This window comes from Phlebotomus papatasi, chromosome 1 (assembly GCF_024763615.1).
Source record: "Phlebotomus papatasi isolate M1 chromosome 1, Ppap_2.1, whole genome shotgun sequence".
Taxonomy (NCBI): domain Eukaryota; kingdom Metazoa; phylum Arthropoda; class Insecta; order Diptera; family Psychodidae; genus Phlebotomus; species Phlebotomus papatasi.
Window position 1 is genome coordinate 74,652,341 of NC_077222.1, and position 20,328 is coordinate 74,672,668.

The 20,328-nt window shown below is 31.1% G+C and overlaps 1 protein-coding gene across 19 annotated transcripts in view; it reads right to left on the reverse strand.

Annotated features, from left to right (window-relative positions):
* Positions 1-20,328, reverse strand: part of LOC129802195 (calcium-dependent secretion activator) — a 211,057-nt gene that overhangs the window by 78,432 nt on the left and 112,297 nt on the right. For 14 of the 19 annotated variants that reach the window (XM_055847982.1, XM_055847964.1, XM_055847920.1 and 11 more), the window contains exon 2: positions 3,367-3,939. In XM_055847982.1, the coding sequence (XP_055703957.1) occupies positions 3,367-3,704 (338 nt within the window). In that variant the 5' untranslated portion in view covers positions 3,705-3,939. Of the gene's footprint in view, positions 1-3,366; positions 3,940-15,700; positions 16,203-20,328 lie in introns of those variants that run through there. The other 5 variants (XM_055847867.1, XM_055847895.1, XM_055847842.1 and 2 more) reach the window with 3 other exon arrangements.

Consider the following 20,328-nt stretch of genomic DNA (forward strand, 5'->3'; position numbering starts at 1 on the left):
CAATTTTCCTCATTGTTTCAACGTTTTCATCGGTTTTTGAGATCCAGGGCGATCATCGTTATTTGCATGTTCTAGGCGTTTTTTGAAGAGCTTAGACTACTTATACATTTTTTTTGCTCAAAATAGTCTCACTAAATACCATAGTTAACATTTCAAGTGCGTTGGAACGTTTTTTAATTGTATTTTTTCTCACAAATTTTAGAACAGCTTTATTTATACATTTTTTCAATAGCAAAAAAATCTCCAAGAACACTAAAATTGGTCTAATATTTGTACATATAAAACACTAACTAAAAATGCTAAATGGCTGATTGTGTCAGCACATGTTATAGGGACATGTAGACCAACATAAAAATAAAAAAAGCTAGAAGAGAATGTACTTATCCCTCAACATTTGAAAATTCACCTTACTTTTTGAACAGACCTCTCGTAATATTGGTAACATGAAATATTCATTAGTTATTTGTTCATCAAATACTTATTCAGTAATAAATTCATATATTCGAATTTGTAATATTCCCTTAATTTTATGAATATTGGCATTATTCTTCAAGCTTTAAACGCTCTAAGCCAACGAGGAATCTGCCGGTCCGATTAATTGTAGAACGAAACACTATTTCCCTTTTTAGTATCAGAAAGAACCAAGTGTAAAAAATATGAAGAAAAATTATAGCTAAATGTATAATAATGCACCACTACATTGTGCCATTTGTGAAATAGAAAGTTACATATCTAAGCACACAATAAAACATTTTTACTGTCAATTTATGGAAATGCCAAGGGAAATGCAAAAATTGAATTATGAAAAATCCAGGCTACAAAGTAATTTCACATATAAAAAGTATTTAGAAATACCAGTAAAATAGAAAAAAATATAACAATAATTTAATGTAACTGAAGATATGAGAGATAATAATTTAAAGTAAAATATTTGAGGACATTTAGACTTTAACTGATATTTTCAAATCCTCAAAAAAAATCAATTTAAAACGTTTTTAATTCTCTATCATTTTACATCGGGTGTTAGCACTTTTGACTAATTTTAACTCTTGCAAACATTCAAAGAACCAATCACAAACTCCTGACACCTCTTCCGCGAATCAGTTTTCACAATGGGCCAAAGATAGAAAATTGTGACAATAGTGGCTGTCAAGGAAAATGTTTTATGTTATGCATAAAACAAAATATGTAGAACAGCAAATAAAAGTCAATATTCCACTAAGTTTATCTTGAAACATCCGGGAAATATATTGTGTTATATTCATACATTTTTAGGAGTAGGTAGACAAGACTTAGAGGATTTTCTAGGACATTATCCTCATTGTCAATTCGGTACACAAACACTAAAACAGAAAGCTACTACGTTATACAAGGTAAAGCCGCCTCCCGGAATCCATCGACAAAATTGAGACACTAACCAATATTAGATTGTTATAACTAATATTAGAGTGCCAAATTTGGAACCTCGCTCCATCAGGTTAGTAATGTGATAGATTCTATTTCGTGCTTCCATAACCAGGACGCATTTTCATGAAATATCGAGACTCGTAAGATTCAAGACAAAGTTTTACGGTATATTTGTAACGCAATAAAAACGTTCGATCCAGTAAAGAAAGTAGTATAGAACACAATTCTTTAACTCTTTCTTCTTTTGAGATCCTGGGAACCCAAGAAGAAAACAATTGTGTTGAGTAATTTAAAATATTAAAAATTTTGGTTTTGGTGGATAATGAACAAAGTAAAACGACATTCATATCTAAGATAATTTTTGCAACCATCTAGCTAATTCTTGGAACACTTATTAAAAGCGGTTATTCTGGTACGCGTATTCTCGCAATCAGTAATGAATCGGTTGTAAACCGATAAGTAATTTCTGTCCGAAAATAAATTCTATTACTCTTAAAACTATTTTGGGGGATCTTTTGAGTGATTTATGAATCAGCTTAAATCGGTTAACTCTCTAACGGGTAAGACCGCCTCCAGGCGGTCTTCACAAAAATCACATTTACAGCGACAATAAAGGTTTTATTTATTTAAAAGCGCTATAGTGTCCTCGGTAATAGTCTTATAAACATCTCTTGAAAGTTTGAACTCATTTTGACTCTTCGTTTTGTTGCTATTCTCAGTTTTGTGTGACAGGTCAGAGAAAAAGCAACAAAAAATATTTGTGCAAAAAAACTCATTTTAAATTTCCATAAAAAATACCGATTTAAAGTTATCTGATTAAAATAAATTTATATTTTACTGAAAGATATGTAATTCTACTTTGTATATTTTATTTAAAAAATTTGAGAAAACTAAAAATGTGAATTTTAGAAGCAAAAAGAGTTTCAAAAAATTTTTATATTTTCTCACCTAGCGCCTAAACTAAAAAAGATAATGAAGAATGGATGGTTTTTTCGACTTTATTGGATCATAATTATTCTAGAAAACATTGTTTTCGAACTTTTTTCGCATATTATAGAAAACACCGTTAGAGGATTAAGAGCCGGTAAACGGTAAATGATGCGAATGAAGGGACTATTTGATGTGAATGTTAAAAAGTCAAAGTTTTGTACAACATTCACTTGTATTCTATGCAGTTTGTGGAATAATTTTGAAGTGATAGGTTATGAATCGGTAATGAACCGGTTATAGACTAATAATTCAGTTTTGTTTCTTAAACCAGTTCAGTTACTACCCTATTTTTATAAATCCTTTAATTGTATTATAAATCGATACAAAATCGGTCGCGAAAATAAACAATTAAAACTGGTGCAGAGGAAAAACTGCAAAATATTCTAACTCATGAGTATGAGTCTTTTACTTACGATTTGAACTACTAAGCAACTTTATTAGTTTAAAAAAAATTGATAATGCTTTTGGAGTTCACAATTAGGAGAATTTTCCAAAATTAGGACGTTTTGCAAACCTATGGCAATTATTACAGAAACCGATATTCCCAAATATTCTATTTTATTATAAAAAATACTTTGTAATGAAATACTCGCATTTATGTTCAATATAAATTAACATTGAGATTTTCTATCAAATATAATTAGGGGAAAGTGCCTATGCTTCGTACGATACCAAGTTTCGTAATAACTAAATTTTTCCTATGTTTCTCAATAAATGTGACTCATCGCATCCATATTTTAAAAACTAGAGGAAAGCGCCTACTTTTTAAAAGATATTGCGAAGTCACATTAATTGAAAAACATAGGAAAAATTTAGTCATTGCAAAGCTTGAGATCGCACGAAGCACGGGCATTTTCCCCTACTTACTATACAAGTAAATTTAGAGGAATAAGTAGCAAAAGTGAGGTCACACTATTACAAAAGCTTATGAATTATGTCATGGACTGAATTACTGCAGAGATAACTCACCTTGGTACTGACGATGAGGGTACATCGAGGCTCCCAGACGTGTCACTACCGGCATGTGAGAGGTGGCCACTATGGGCATGATGGGTTTCTTTAGAGGCACCGTGACTATGGTGGACTGGCGTTGCCGACCCGCCGGAAATCGCACTGCCACCATGTAGCAAGTCTTGTGGCTGCTTGGCACTGCTACTGGAGCCGTGACGCTTGAGCCCTCCAGGTGCACCAATATGAGCACCATGTTTCGAAGGCGGTGGATGGTGCTTTAGAGTCTGATGTGCTCCCTTCCCACTTCCTGTCTGCTCCTCATCACTCTCCTCCTCTGATGAGCTTGGATCGATCATGTCTCCGCACTCACACTATGTTCACAATTTTCACCAACGACACTCCTTCCGTGGCTCTTGGGGAGTGGATTTTGTATATAGGCTTTCCGGTGGTGGTGCTCAATTCCACCGATGTATTCGGCAGTGCCTATTTATTCCAAGTTCACCGTAAAATGCAGCAATATTTTGTCTATCTCACATATACGCGAAAATATTTGCACACAGGACTATACTCAATCCAATGGCACTTTCTGGTCTGAAAATGGAACAATAAAAGAGATGAATGAATAAATAGGAAAAATCCACAGTGGAATTATATTGGAGTGGCAGGAAAAAAAATCACAAGCAATTTCCAATTCTATCGTGGGTATTCCCACATCCGTTCTTGTTCCCCCAAACATTTTTCCATGGAAAATGCTAATGAACAAGAAATGACAACGAAAAAGACGTGAAAAAGATAAAAGAAACAGGAACTAATCTACATATTTACGTCCATAGTATAATAATATTTTTGGTTCTCATATCAAATAATATAACTTTTGTTCTATTTTTGACTTTTCTGCTTCCTTTTCGTTTCTTTCATCATATTTTTGCGTCTATCTGCAGTTTCTCAAGAACTATCGACCTTGGGAATTGTTTGTTTCACATTAAATTGCTCTGTTTTCATGAAATTTTGGAACTTTCGGACTTTTGAGTTCCAACTACGAAAAGTTTGGTTGTCAGAATTTCTAAGATATATTGCCCAAACAACCGAGATTTTAACAGAAATCGATTATATGATTTATATTATAGATTTTGGGTATACACAATATTACTATATGGCACTTTTGACGAAAGAGATAAAAATAATTGCACAGAATTTGTCTTGAAGCAATATAATTCCATTCAGTAAAAAGAAAGTAAAAGAAAAACCCAGAAAAAGACGTCCTTTTCAATCGCTTTTTCTTGGACATTTTGTAACTTCCGCCAACATAAGTCTCATGTAGCGTTTGATATTGGCACGTCTTATGAAATATACTTTAATATAATATGAGTGACTCAAACCACGTTAATTGCTTAAAATAACTGCTTTCATTTTTCACTTCCTCCACCACTATATAATTTTAATTAAATGACATCCTCAATAATTTATATCGCCGAGAAAATAAATTGACAGAATAATAAGGATCTTAATTGAATTTATAGGACTTAACAGCCAGTAACGAGTGACGAAGAAAATTATCAATTAATACTCCTAGACAGTATTAAAAAGATTTAAAGTGAGTCATCTTGTAGCAAACTCATTTCTATGATTTGCAAAAAAAAATTCTGAAAAATTATCACCTCAATCGCTTCATGAATTTCATGATGATGAAAAAAAAAGAGAATTTTGGAGTGGGTGAAACAACTTTTCCCGTCTGCTTCCAAATCACTTCAAAAATGAACCAATATTGAGCCTTCTTATCTGATTGAAAATTTAATGAGGCTCAATCACAAATTCACCAGATCCAAATTTAGCGATGGATTTATGAGCTTATCATCAAATTCATGATTTCACTTTTTCTTATTTTTCGTGATTTTTCAAAATGTATGCTAATATGTCATCGGGAGAAGAAAACTTTTAACCGCTCATATGACGCTTTAATAGACTTTTTATTTATGATGGGGAAAAAATTGGTGAAAATTTTGATGGATGACTCTGAGGAAGTAGGAAAGTGCTATAAAACCACTTTGTCAAGTAAATTCAATTACACCTGATATTTTCTTGATTAACCCAAAATTAAGTTTGAAAAATTATATATGAATTATTAAATAAAAAAAGATTCTTCAAAGAATATTTTGAAACCAATTACCATTATTACAAATTCATAAAATAATTTTAAACAAATGAACAGTAGGGGAGGATGGGGAAATTGTACGCACTTAACCTTTTTCAAGATTTATTCGCTAAACGAATATGAGTCAGTATTCAAATAAATTAAACCTGTTAATTCCTCTTGGGTATTGGTTATCTCAAAATAAATAGCACAATTTCTAGATAATCATTTATTATCCCAAAAATGTTTATTTTTTAAAGTAATGCATGCGTGAATTGCCCCACCTTTCCCTACAAAATTAGATTTGGTCAGAATAAGTCAAATTTAAGCAGTCTTCAATTTAGAATTTTAAAAACAGTATAACTATCCAGAAAGTTTTGGCAAACTATCACCTATAACCATCATCATATTACCTATAATCATCTTAGATGTTTCTTTTTCTAAAGTTTTAAGTAAGCTGTAATGGTAGACATGGAAATAATTTACTTTCACAATCACGAATTTTTGTAATGATAATGATTCATTTTCTTTAGATTTCTAAAGGGAATACAAATATTACGTAATCCAAAGTAATTTATATCGAAACATCAATGCCTTATTGCTCACTAAAGATTAATTCCACTCTTGGTGGCTAAAAATTAAGAGCAAAAATTGTAAAATTAAAGTCAATTTCATATTACGTAGTGATTAGGTAAGAAAATGTCAAAAGAAAAAAGGACATTACTGAGGAAAATCTTTAGTAAAGGATTTCGAAAGGTATAATGAAAGCAAAGTTTCACAGAATTATAGCCTAATTTCCGTTTCACTACAGTGTGATTTTGACAAATCACAGATCAGAGCTCAATGTGAATTAAATTACTGCTTTATGAGCTTTCTCCTTAATTTTCCACATACTAATTGTATTTTGATTAATCTGACTTAGCAAATAAATTGAACCTAAATTCGTTATCGTAGAGAAAATGTTATAAAATTGTTTTTTTTTTTATATCACAATATTATATGCAACTGAGAAATAAATAGAATCAAGTTTCCTGGAGTTGGAAATCTGTTTTGCCAGAAAATGTTTTAAATTAAATTTAAAATGTTGCATGCAAACTGATTGTGTGGTATCGTGAAACTATATAACGAGCGAAAATCGCTTTACCTCTTCTCTCACAAATTGTAGTAATGGTGAAAATAAGTGGAAAGAGTCCAATTATTAAAAATTTGCTGTGTAGGTCGCTTTTCCCACTTCACACTTCAAAAATGAGACTATTAACCATGATTATTCTAACTAAAAGATTCAATCTATTGAGTTTCAATTACATACCCGCGTCAGTAAAAAAGAAAATAAAAAAGGAAAAATTAGTGATATAATCCTAGATTAGCTTATTGCAGATGAGATTCTCAATGTGAGTAAATTCAAATTGCATACAAATTCAATTTGGAGATGAAGTTGGGTTGGGAGATGTTATGCAGTAAGATTTAAATCAAATTTCTAAAATAAATGCAAATTTTGTATTTAAACCAAAATATTTAGGATTTGGATAAACTAGAAAGATGATATATGAGTTACATAATGTAGATCAGAATATCCTCTATAATTTTGTTGAAAAACTTGATATTTTCCTATCGTTTTATTTAAGCTCAGATATTTAATGTTTATTTGTTTTCGAACTTGTTTTTCTTTTTTGACCAAAGTGTCCCAAATGTCTATGACGAACTTAAACTAAGGGGAGGAAGGGGCTACATTGATATACGATTTTTCGCATATTTTGAAAGGAAACTATGCTTTAACGTAAGATAGGCAAAACAATTGTAGATTTAACTTAAATTATGATAAAGCCCACTTTTCTTTAGAAAGCCCCACAATCAAAAGTAGCCCCACCTCCCCCTATGTCAAAAAGAATTTTGTGAGACATAACTTTTCAACTGTTTAAAAAAAAACCTACTTTAAGTGACGTCGTGGAGTAGAAACAGCCACATCAGTACCTGAGTATTTTCACAGCGTTATTGTGGATAACTTTTTTTTTTGTTTGATAAGATAAAGTACAGCTATAACATACTAAGATGTCAGCTTGATTCATACCATAAAAACAGAGCTTATTGGCTTGGAAAATTGGTGAATTTTCTTTTTAATTACACTCTTAGAAAAGTTTAGACGTGATTACTAATGAAAATAAGTTGTTCGGGCGATTATTATCAAATCTATTTAAAACAGTTCTTATATTCTTAAAACATTATACTCATAATAAATTTATTAGTAGTGAGAATATAAGACAATATTTACGTGGATAAGTTGCGGCAATTATTTCATAATGCTTTCATACAATTATATTTGCTTGTGTTAATTAAATGAAATCATTATCCCAACTAATATTGATCACTAATTCCTTTTAGTTCTCACAACCAATGTAAATAGATGGGCCTATATTTTCATAAAGTTATGACTACTTTTCCAATAGTAAAGAGTGGTTTTTATTTTAGTAATGCGTTGAAGCTCTTTCGAATTTTAAGCAACTAATAAGAAATATGCATCACAATGAATGCTATATAGTAACCACAACTAATATGATATAGTTATTACAGCCAATAAGATGGGTATCAACCCCATTTATTTAGTAATTGGAACTAATATGTTATAGTACCCATTACTATTTTGATTTAGTTGTGATAACTAAATGAAAAGGATACTTTAACTAACTGTGGTCAACTATTTAATTTAGTTACCCAAACTAAATATATAGTTGGGTCTATATTTACTATATTTTATAGTTCTAATAACTGCATATGAGCTTGTACGAACTAATTTTTTCTAAGAGTGTATAATAATAGTGTGTACCCTCTGTGGTTTTACGAACTTTCGATGCTAATAGGATATGTGACATTTTACGAGATCTTTATAACAGAGTTAAAGCCATTTTAAGAAAAAATAGTGATAAGATCAGATAAGCTAATGGTAGCTGAGATTCTTTACAGGCAACCTCAGAGTACTTGCAATACAAAATGCGTGTAAATTTGACTCTGGCTTAGTTTGGGACTTATTAAGCTCAAAAAGAGGTCAGAGAAACGGACGGGAAGGTTTTTAGCCATCCATTTATTCGTCATCAGGAAGTCGTGAAACATATCTTGGCAAAGTTCAAGCCCGATCGGAGAACACAAGACTTTGTAATGATTAAATTCAAGATTGTTAAGTTCACTTCACATAATATTATTGCGATACACAACTTTTAGTTTTATCATATATGTCACTTATGAAATAGGACTAAAACATTGTGTTGCTGTACGGAAACAAGGACAAACTTTTAAAAAATTGCTTCAAAACATTTTGTTCGAAACTAATTTTTATAGCTTTTGGTAAAGTTTAAATAAAATAAAAACTAAAAATTATGATTCATAAGAAAAATTATAATGCATTTTAATTCCCAATGTTATTCACAAACTTTCATGCACACAATTAAACAATCATTGAGACTCCTAAGGATATACTTGTGATGAAAATTTAAAAATTCGTACCATCTAATGTTTAATAAATTTCTAAAATTTGTTGTTGTATTTTTTTTTATCTATATTGTCTTGCACACGCTCTTGGTTCCGTCATTGTTTAAACCTTTTAAAGGTACTTTAAAATTCTAGTCAGAGTCTTGATTCTTAATAGAGAACTATATAGCTTCTTGGGCGAGATCACAAAAATGGTTTCATTTATACTCTCGTTATTACTCCCAAAAACCTCACAAAATATATAAGTATTTTTCGAATAGCATAAACGGTTGCATAAATTTCGTCCCTATAATCACATTCTAAACGGACGGAACGTCCACGAGAATCGATTTTTAGCGCATATGATATTCGTGATCTATGAGTGTCAAAATTTGGTCTCGCTCTGACGAGATCGGATTTCATCTTGGACCACAAAAGCTGAAATTCTAAAGAATCTTAGTGATAAGTCAACATATGTCCAGTTTTCAAAATCAAACCTTAAAAAGCCTCAAACTCATTGTAACCTTGAGTTATATGAACAATTATTCAAAAATTTAGTTATTTTATTAAAAAAAAATATGAAAATCTTTCTGAAAAAGAACCTAAATTGAGGGTTAGGAACAGGACATAAAAGCTATTCGTAAAAAAACAGTTAATTTAATTCTAACTTTTACAGTTTATATTTAAATCTAAACTTCATTTTGTGAATTTGTAAATTTGAATCTAATAAAATGTAATAAACATGTAAGTTAGTTTGAAATTTTAATTTCAAAGCGATTAAGAAAAACCAAATATTTCTTATTATTAGTTCAAATTAAAGTCACAATTGAACGAAGAATTTAAAAAAAAATACGTATAATTCATATTTTTGGGAGGATCTTTTACAAAAATTTGCATTATCAGAATGGTCGAAAAGAAGTCGTCGTTTAGTAAAATACCTAATTTATGATTAAGGACACTAAAAAAATCTTCGTTAATGCACGAATTTAACTAATTTACTAATTACTAACAGGAAATGTTTGCTTCTTGACTTTGAATGAATTTATTCTGAGAATTTTGAGTAATCTTGTCCCCGGCAAAGTATTTTTTTTCTCAAAAAGTCTCTTTTTCTTTTTCATTATCAAGAAATAAATGTTGTTTTTTAGTCCCTATGACCTAAGTAACCCCTTAAACGGTCTTTAGCACTAAGATTGTTTTATTTGACTTCTCTAATTTTTTGACACACAAGGCTTAAAAGTAAGATTTTTAAAAGCATTGTTTATTGTTAAGTAATTCGAGACTATCCGTGCCTCCTACAATCTGATATTTAGGGCCGCGTAATTCTCTTTGGAAGTGTTTTATGGTTTGAATTATGGTCTGTTTAAAACTTTTCATCACAATTTATTGAGAATCATAGAATTGGCTGTAACTTTTTGAAATCGGTGTCGCTGGGGATCACCTTTTCTTACGCATGTTACGCCTTTTGATTGGCTCCTCTGGGGGTTGAAAAAGAAACATAGATAAAATCTATATAAATTATTTATTATTATAATTTGGTATATTTAAAGCTTATTGATTATTATAATTTTAGATGCACACAATACCTAAGAATCACAACTGTACTGAGGTAATGTCACCAATCAAAATCAGGATGTGAAGGTGAGAGAAGGTGTTAAACATGGTGAACAATTGCATTTTTCACGGGACAGCCTTGCCACGCACCACACTAAATGGCCATATTCTTGCCAAGGAAACAGTATGTTTAGTGTTTAGGGGGCATATCATGCGATATGCAAAGTACGAGTCACACACACTCCATGGAGAGAGACTCTAGAAAACGCGTTTTCTATGTCGCCACCACAGTAGGACTCTCCCCCACACAAACACATACAATCTGCTAAAACAGTGAGCTGACCTACTTGGAAGCCCCATTCATATATATGAACCCCTCCTGCCGTCGTATCCGACGCCCAAAATCGTGCTGTGCGTCAACGAAGAGCCATCGGGAGTCACTGTGGCAGATCTTATACAGCAAATTGTTGGCAACTTTGTTGGATGAGGTGGCACGCCAATTAATTCTGACAACCAAATGAAATAATGAAATTCTCATTTTCCGTAGTGCAGAAGCCCTAGCACTTTAGTACCCAGAGATAGAAAGCATGGCAAAAACACTTCCGCACATTTTGGCAAAGTAATTGAACATTTGTATGAGATGATAGTATGTACCTTTAACCCAGCTAAACCCTCGATGTGCATTTCATTTGACAGTCGAGGGCAATTTCTGCAGGAAGCACTCAACCACACCATTCACATTTAAGCCCCGCATGAAAATTCAGGCAAATGAAAATTAAAAAATAAATTTTCTATTGTCACAGTGCGAAGAATTCTAAGCAAAAGACCATGTATTTTTTCATGTACACCATACAACGAAAAACCTAGAGAGAGTCAGAACATTTGCAATTTTCGTTCAACACTGCTTAATCCGAAGACGTGATAAGTATCCACAAATAGAGGGTGGTATATTCTCACAATTGTGCTCTAGTGAAAGGATATTTATACCACTGCATGTAAGTAAATACAGGAGGTTGGGATGTACTCAGAAAAATTGTCCAGCACAAAACAAAGAACATGTGATAGAAAAACAAATAGACCCAGAAAATTACAGCATGATACATCAAATACTGACGCATTATAAATTAGATATTACGGTCGTATTCAATTCCGAATGTAATTTTATGGAAAAAAATACACTGCAAATAAGCCGCATTTAGAGGGCAGTTTACAATTTTAGAATACGCGATAACCTTGGGATATTGCAATTACCAAAACAAAAATTTTATTTTATTGTATTATATTAGGAGAATAATTTTTTTGCTGAGGAATAAAAGAAAAAAATTGGAATATGTGAAAGCTAAACGCCTTCAGAAGTTGACGACCTTCCCTATGCTCCCATTAAATTATAGAGAGATTAATGAATTTACATAAAAAAAAATGAATCCTCAATTGTGAGTTAAAGCTTTAATGGTTTATTGGTATTCTGTAATAAGACCTATAATATTTTTGAAATGCAAAATTTATTCAATAACGTAAACACAAAACCTTTTGTGTACACATATTTAAAATATTTTATTAAACTTTTTGTTGAATTATTATTCTTAGTGCAGTATTTTAATATATTCAACTCAAAGTCAAAAAAATATTAATAGTTGATTTTTAAGTTCGACAAATAAAAGGTGGATTTTATTCAAATTATTATTCGTTTTCGAGCTTCAACAACAATACAAAAAGTATAAAGTAAACGCTAACAAACAGGTAAAGTCGTTTGCTAGGTTTACTGTTTTGATGACTGTAACTTATATTTTGATTGTAAGATTTTTATTAAATAAATATCAAATTTCACAGAGTTTCAATAAAGTTTTGTAAAACATTGAGACGCAATATAGAAAACCGCCAAAGACACTCTAAAACAATACTTATTCTGAATAAGCATGTGCTTATTAAGTATTGTGTTATAAGTGTTGTGTGTAAAGGCATCTACACACTAGGAGCAATTCTGACAACTAAAAAATGTAATAAAAATAATAATAAAATAAAAAATGCATTTTTAAAGAAAATTTCCCCTACCCTTGTAGGCAGATACGTCAGAATTTTTTTAAAAAAGACTAATTTTGTTGAAAATTGCTTCTAATATGTAGATAGACACTATAAGGAAAAAAAATCATTTGAAGTCTGAATCAGGAAGTTGACACAAGAAATGGAAAAGTGCTTAGAACTGTCTTTTTTAGGTTGAATAAAATTTATATCTGTCACAAGCAATTAATTTTTTGATTCTGAAGTAACAGAATTTTGTAAAATTTTGTTTAAATATAACAGTTTTGACAAAAATATGTTGAAAATAGTAATAAGTTACAGTACTATTACTAGCAACAAGAACTAATCAGAAATCTAAAATAAAAATTCTAAACTCGATGAATTATAATTCATTTTAAGGATTTTCAAAGAAGTACAAAAATACAGTAGCCGAATTTGGAGGAAAATGTGACAAGTTGAAAATTTCAAAATTCAGTAAGACAGAAATTTCATTTTTTATATCTTCTTAAACATCAGAATTTTTTAAAAGATTTAAGCAAAAAAATTACAGTTAAAATTTTTGAATCTACGGTTTTAGATTTTGTGCTGTGTGAATTTATTGTCTGTTGAAAAAATACAGAATTTTCTTCGTAGTGTGTTTTCATAGCATTTTGTATCACAATTATATTATATCAAAAACATTTATAAAATAAAAAAAAACACTTTATTCCACATTGGAGAAACTGTCTGTTTAGTAAAAAAGAATTTGATTTTTGAATTAATCCACCGTCAGTATTTTGACAGCCATCATACGGATATAGCAGTGAAGGATATCGTGGGAGTTGTGTATTAAAAACGACTATATACGGTAAAATTTGTTAAAAGTTATGCGGAAAAATGCACTAATGAGAATCGCATTTATTTTTTAATGTGAAATAATATTTATGTTTCAATCCTTTGAGAACAATAGGGATACCGGTGTCCCAAAAAGAAATTCCTGCGGCCTTCTAAAGTTATGTTTTGCTCTGTGAAAAAGTAATTTTTTCTGACTCCCAATTTTAGATCCTGTCATAAGGGTTAAATCAATTTTTACAGGACACATTACAGGCAAACGAAACCAATTATATCAAATTTGAAACATTAAGTGCCTAAGAGACACAAATCACAGATCTGAATTCACATTAGTGATAATTGATGTGAAACTCATTAAAATTTTAATGAGCAAGTATGATACCAAGATTAGAAAGCTCTTATCTCTTTTGGGAACTCATGAAAAAAATATCCATTTTGCCACATTTTCTCTAAAGAACTTATTCTACTTAAAGAAATAAGCCATGTAGATGATAATCGGCATAGCGGGAAGTTAGGCACCTTTCAATTGGGGCAGATTTAAAATGGGCTTTTTCTCCTATTTTTAAACGGAACTGGACCTTACCATGATATCTTTTAGCTATACAAACCCATTGTGAAGCTATAGTACATTATGATAAACCTTAATTCCTTTTAAAAGTAGGGGAAAAGTCCATTTTTAAAGGCACCCGAAATCAAAGTTGTTCTACTTCTTTCCATTAAGCATTTACATCACACATCATTTACATCATACCGTCTTTATCTCATAATCTTATGATTATAAAAGCTATTTAACAATAAAATTTGCAGTAATGATTTTGAAATTAAGAGTTTAAATAAGTACTTCAATTACAGTAGTATCAATTTTACTTCAAATTGTTTATTTATTACAACAAATAATGTTCATTGTTATAAAGCCATTTATTTCTTGGTAATATTTGTACTACTTCAATTTATCAAAAAAAAAAAACAAATAAGACTGTGCTTTTACTGGCTCAACTTTATTTTAAATTAGTATTTTTTCTAAATGCATTTAGGGCATTTTCAAGTGTTTCTTTTTCTTTTAATTTTAAGTTAAATCCTTGAAATTGTAAGCATCTGAAAAGATTAAAAAAGTAATAAAATTTATGGTCTCTATCGCTCCCAGTTCCCAAGTCTAATTCATATTTTCTAGTTTAATACTATTTGAGCCTATTTAAACTAAATTAAGTGGTTGTCATAACTATATATTAAGTTGTGGCATCTGTAAATTTTAATAGTGTGCTATGAGTAAGACGATAGATACTAAATTAAAATATCCTCAAATTTTTCGTAATTATATTAGGTTTATAAAAAATTGTCGGCGAATAAATGACTGTTAATCTATTTTTCTGTCTTGAATAATTAACAGTATAACAAAGAAATTGAAAAAAAAACCATGAATTGTGCCTTTTTAATTCACACAGAAAATGTTTTATTATCATTAAAGTAACTTTGTACTTATACCTTGAAACCTACATTATTGAGTCAATTGAGTCACTTCGTAGGATCAATAGTTTCATACGTTCATCTTGAGTACATTGAGCCCTTTTACGGAATAAGATTATATATAATTTTATGATGTTTTCATATAATAATTTTCCATGTCCCCTCGATTCCACTCAATGGCACTTTTCAAACTCACACACAACACGCATTTGACGATTTCTCAAATGGACTTTCGTGCCACTGCTAGGGTACCTCATTCTTATTTAACTCCCACCAACGAGCTTTTCCCACCCATTTAGGCTCACATTGAGCTCAAACTATTGAGAATTTGCCCGACATGTAGATTTCTTTTTCCAATGTTGAATCGTGCATTTCACAAAATTTAACACTTTTTAACATTTTAACTGTTTTGGGTGAGGAACAATTCGAAATAAATATAAACTGCTCTCTGTTTGAGTCCAAGCAGTAAAATTGAGCACAAAACCACAGAAATATTCAATAATAGTGATTTTTCATTGATGTAAAAAATAGACTTGCACATTTTTCAATTTTCCAACTATAAAGCTACCAATCCGCTACAGCAAAATTTTATCAATCCCACCCCTTCTATAGCGAAATATAAGTTTTTTTGTGCCTTCCTCGCCAATTCAACGTCATGTGCAGAAAAGCAAGTATCTTCGCTTCTCACGATTCTATCCCTTTTGCTTCCGTCTCTTCAGACCACTTGAGCATTTCTTTTCAATGGGTGCTCCCTCTTGGAGCACAAGAATGCACACAGTGTCTCAATTATTGCATCTGAGAGCAGTATCTACGCTCCCCAGGGATCTTTCCGACCTCGCAGAATTGATAGAAGTAAAAGGGCAAAGGAGTACTTTAAGGAAGAGAAAAAAAGCTCACCCCTAAACATCATCAGTAATCGTGCATGTATCGCGTCTGGCCATCGTACGCCATTTTATTGTATGCGTTTGGATAAATTTTCCACAAATTTTTGTTCAACCCTTGTGGGTTCTTCCCTTTTTTCTTTGACCAGGGAGCAAAGGCCACGAAAGCACTTGAGCACTGGGCCACTCAATACACAATGTCGCCAGTTTTTCACTGCAGGTCCCCAAAAGTTCCACTGACAATTGTGTCAAAATCACTTTTGCACGTCTCTGCAGAAAAAAGGTAAGATGTGAAAAAGACGTTGAATTTTCCCTTAGTTTTCGCGACTATAAATCACATCCGAGTAATTTTTCAATTGAAACAGCTCGTCCAGTAACACTTCAACTCTTTTTCTGGGTGGGAAAATTGGTAGAAAAAGAAACCAAAGTGACAAAATGATAAAACTTACACACACACACCGAGTGAAAAACTTTTCGTGTCGTACCTCAGCGACAGAACTGCGTGAACTGAACGATGGAAATTTTGCAAATGGAGCAAATGGTGATGTGGTAAGTTGGGATACTCTATTGGATTGACGTACGGTGGGGCTTTTTGGGCACTTTTGGATCGGCGCATTTGCCATCTGCGTCGATTGTCATTCATTAAAATTCTTTGGTGGTAGAACTTTCATTCCCACGACCGACAAAAGCTCTCAGAAATTCAACGAATATTTCCCCAAGCTAAGCTTTTACACCCCACGACAGAGCTTTTGGTAGGGAAATTGGATAGCGAGATCTGAGTTTCTCAGTTTCTTAGATAAATAAAGTTTTAAGAGACACTAAAAGTTATATATGTACATTTATCCTCTTTATCAATCAGTTATAAGGATTCGAATGATGAGACGATATAAGTGTGCTGATGTACAGAAAAAGAAATTCGGTTTTTAGTGTTAAACACATAATCCAAATTCTTTATAACACCTTTATAGTTGTAAAACAAATCATTCACTTCATGTTCTTTGTAGAAGCTACAATTGTTCACATTTTACTTTACATATTACACAACAAATTTCAAAACATTCAGTTTTAAAGAAAAGAAATTTAATAGTGAAAATATATTGTTTAAAAAATACTGGGTATATTTAATAAGTATATAAATATATAGCGTAGTTTAATGTGTTTAACGTTTATATATTACCTTGAATTATATCCTGGAGTGATAGATAACATTTTTAAAAGAAAGACGTTCGCAATTTTCGTTAGTTTTGATTGCACAGCACACGCACTTTTTAAAAAGGCTTAACAATTGTAATTGTATTGCATTGTTCTATGATTCTTTGATTTCACAAATTTATATTCACTAGTTGAAACTCCTCCAATTTAATAATTTGCATGTGTCATAGGGAAAAATAAATTTTAGTTATCGCAAATTAAAATAAATTTCTATAGTTTAAGAATGAGAGCTATGAGAGAGTCAAAAATTGCGGGTTAGAAAAAATTTTTTTTTCTGAATTTTTAGAGCAAAATATAACTTCAGATTGTCCATAGCGAAAAAAAATTTTGGGTTACCAATGACCAAATCACCCTTCAATTGAGCAATTACAAATTTAAACTAGATTTATCTTTTCGCACATATACATAACATGCATTTCAGACTGCAAGAGTTTCTCAATTTTACATATAGTTTTAAATTCTGAGATTATTGTCATTAATAAGAGACATTTAATTTGTATTACTATGCAATCATTACAATATTCCCGTATTTGAAAAATTTGTTGTTTGTAAATCGCCCAGGAACGCCTTCCTGCAATCTGGATTCTTCCGTCTTTCCGGAGTTTTTTGGGCAGAGACGGTGCTTTTTATTACATTTTATCACGTGTGAAATTTTTTTAGACTAAATATTCAGTTGTTTGCATCGGGTGGAACTTAAACTCACAACTGCGAGAGTCGAGTTAGAGATCTCACCGTTCAAGAACCAACGATCTTACGTACGAGTATAGCTCCACTGAGATTCCCATTCAGAGATTAAACTCTAAACGTCTAAACTAAACTGTGATTCATAAGAATCTACATATGAAGATTTTTATTTACTTTTCTGGAATATCACTAACTGATGTTTGGTCGGTCCTGAGGACCGTGATTATGTCTCTTGATATTAAATATCTGACATCAAGAGACATAATCACGATCCTCAGGATCGACCAAACATCAGTTAGTGATATTCCAGAAAAGTAAATAAAAATCTTCATGTAGATTCTTATGAATCACAGTTTAGTTTAGACGTTTAGAGTTTAAGAAAAGATTCTTAAAATCGTTAATTAAAATTAATTTAGGAAACTTGCTTTTGTCCCAATAATAATATAATGGCAAGTTGATGGTGATACAAAATGACTTCTAGAGGCCTCAAAAACTTTCCTTAAAACAAATTTTAACCCTATTATCTTTCCCCATGACTTTTTAGATTTTCCTTATAAATCCTTAAATATCCCTTTATTCTACATAAAATGTTCACGGGGGGCAACTTCCTTCTATATGAAAATATTTTCCTTAAGTGCAGTTCAGAGTAAAATGACTTTATGAGAAAGTTTTTACTCTGAAGTTATTATTCAAAATGTTTGGAGAACGGTATCTTTTAGGACCATACGATCTTCAGGTACTCTTTTTTTTAAGAAAAATATTTGTGTAGCAAACATGTCCCTACATCAAATCTTTTTTCATGAAATTGAAGGCTATTCAAGAATTTATAAAGAAAATCTAGAAAATAACACTGAAAATGAAGAGATAGAGATATGGTTTGTTTTAACCGTTTTAACACTTAAGAAATTGATAGTTTTAGAAAAGATAGTTTCTTTTAATTTCGTAAAAACTATATAGAAAGTGGTAATACTAATTTTATTTCTATTACACCAACCTAGAACTTGATTTAACTATGTCAGAAAATTGTAAATAAAAATTCTACTATGAGGGATTTTAACTACTTCATCAAATTAAATAAAAAATTAATAGAAAGGCGAGGTAAAATTTATAGTCTTTGCGAAGTACTTAAACTCGTTTTTCAAATGCATTAATCCCAAAAAAATACATTTTCGAATGAATGGTTTAATAAAAATATTTAGCGATCCAATTATTAAGACAGAGTGTTCACTAATTCGAGCATTCCGCAAAGTTTGTTTTTCTGAATAAAAATTTAAAATATGAAATAAAAATGACTTTGGAACAAAAATTAGTTATGGGCTAAGAATTAGTTAGTTTATTATTCCCATTACCCCCTTCATAATCAGTTGTAACCATTAGGGTGGAGTAACCACTTATCGCCACTTTTAGGAAATTATAATTATAATTTTTATACCCTTATTATAAAGTAACTTAAATTTTACACAAAGTTACTTAGATATGATGTCTATAGATATATCAAACTAATGGTCCCTTAATTTTACGGTGGATTACTTAAAAAACATATTTTTATTAAAAATTCAAAAATAACCACTTCTCGCCACCTATTTGAAAAGGTCCAAACTCAATTATTTTGGGCAATATTATTAAAAAATATATTCAGCGTTGCTTTTTCTTCTTGATATCCTTTTTATTACTTATATTATATGATTTTTCTTCAATTTAACTATAGGTGGCGAGAAGTGGGTCACGGGTCACGGGCGAGAAGTGGTGACACAACCCTAAAGGCCGATCAGGGATTCAAAGACCATTCTGATGAATACAATCTTCCTCAAATTACGGTCAAAAATTCACTGATATGCCAAATTGTACTGTGTATCCAAAAGACATATAATTTGATGTGTGGGATTAAAATTAAGAAATTCATAATAAATAGATATTTTGAAATCTAATAATTTCTAATAATTTAATATAATAATCTTAATAATTTATTTTATTTGGGAGAACGATGACAATTTCTAAAATTTTTCTCTGAGATATCTAACAGTGTGGATTATAAATTTTCCAACTTTATACTTTTTAATAGTGTTACAAACAGTAGATAAACGAATAAAAATAAGAAAAAATATAATAAAATAATAAATAAACTAGCTATTAAAGAGTAATGGCGCTGGCACAGCTTTTCAATTGAGTAAAATTCAATCGATTGAAATTTTACCTCTTACTCTTTCGAACAATCAGAGCTGTACCTTTATGTCAAATGATAATTGAAATTTAAATTACATTTTCAATTTCAATTTCAATTTCAATTTTCATTTGACAGAAAGGGACAGCCATATCTGATTTCAGTTTGAAAGAGTAAGAGGTAAAATTTAAATCGATTGAATTTTACTCAATTGAAAATGTGTGCCAGCACCATAAGGGTTAATTTTAATGCCGCCTCTTAACATTGAACGTAACAATCCTCTTCTCGTGAGCTTTATGGCGAGAGCTTTATAGAAGCTTCAACTGTAACATACTTCCCTCAAATAAATTCAAATTAAAGGCACTTATTGATAATATTAATGGTTCAATATTGATTGTTCATCTCAAGAGAATGTTGAGTGAGTCGCATGCGTGGGAAAAACCATACACGCGGTAGGTAATTTTCCCAGAGCTTGCGCTCCAAATTGCCACATGATACAATACAATAAAGCTTTCACCCATATCACAGACGAACGAGCGTTATCATAGTGGGTGGATCACTTTAAATAAGAGAAAGTGTCTGTCACA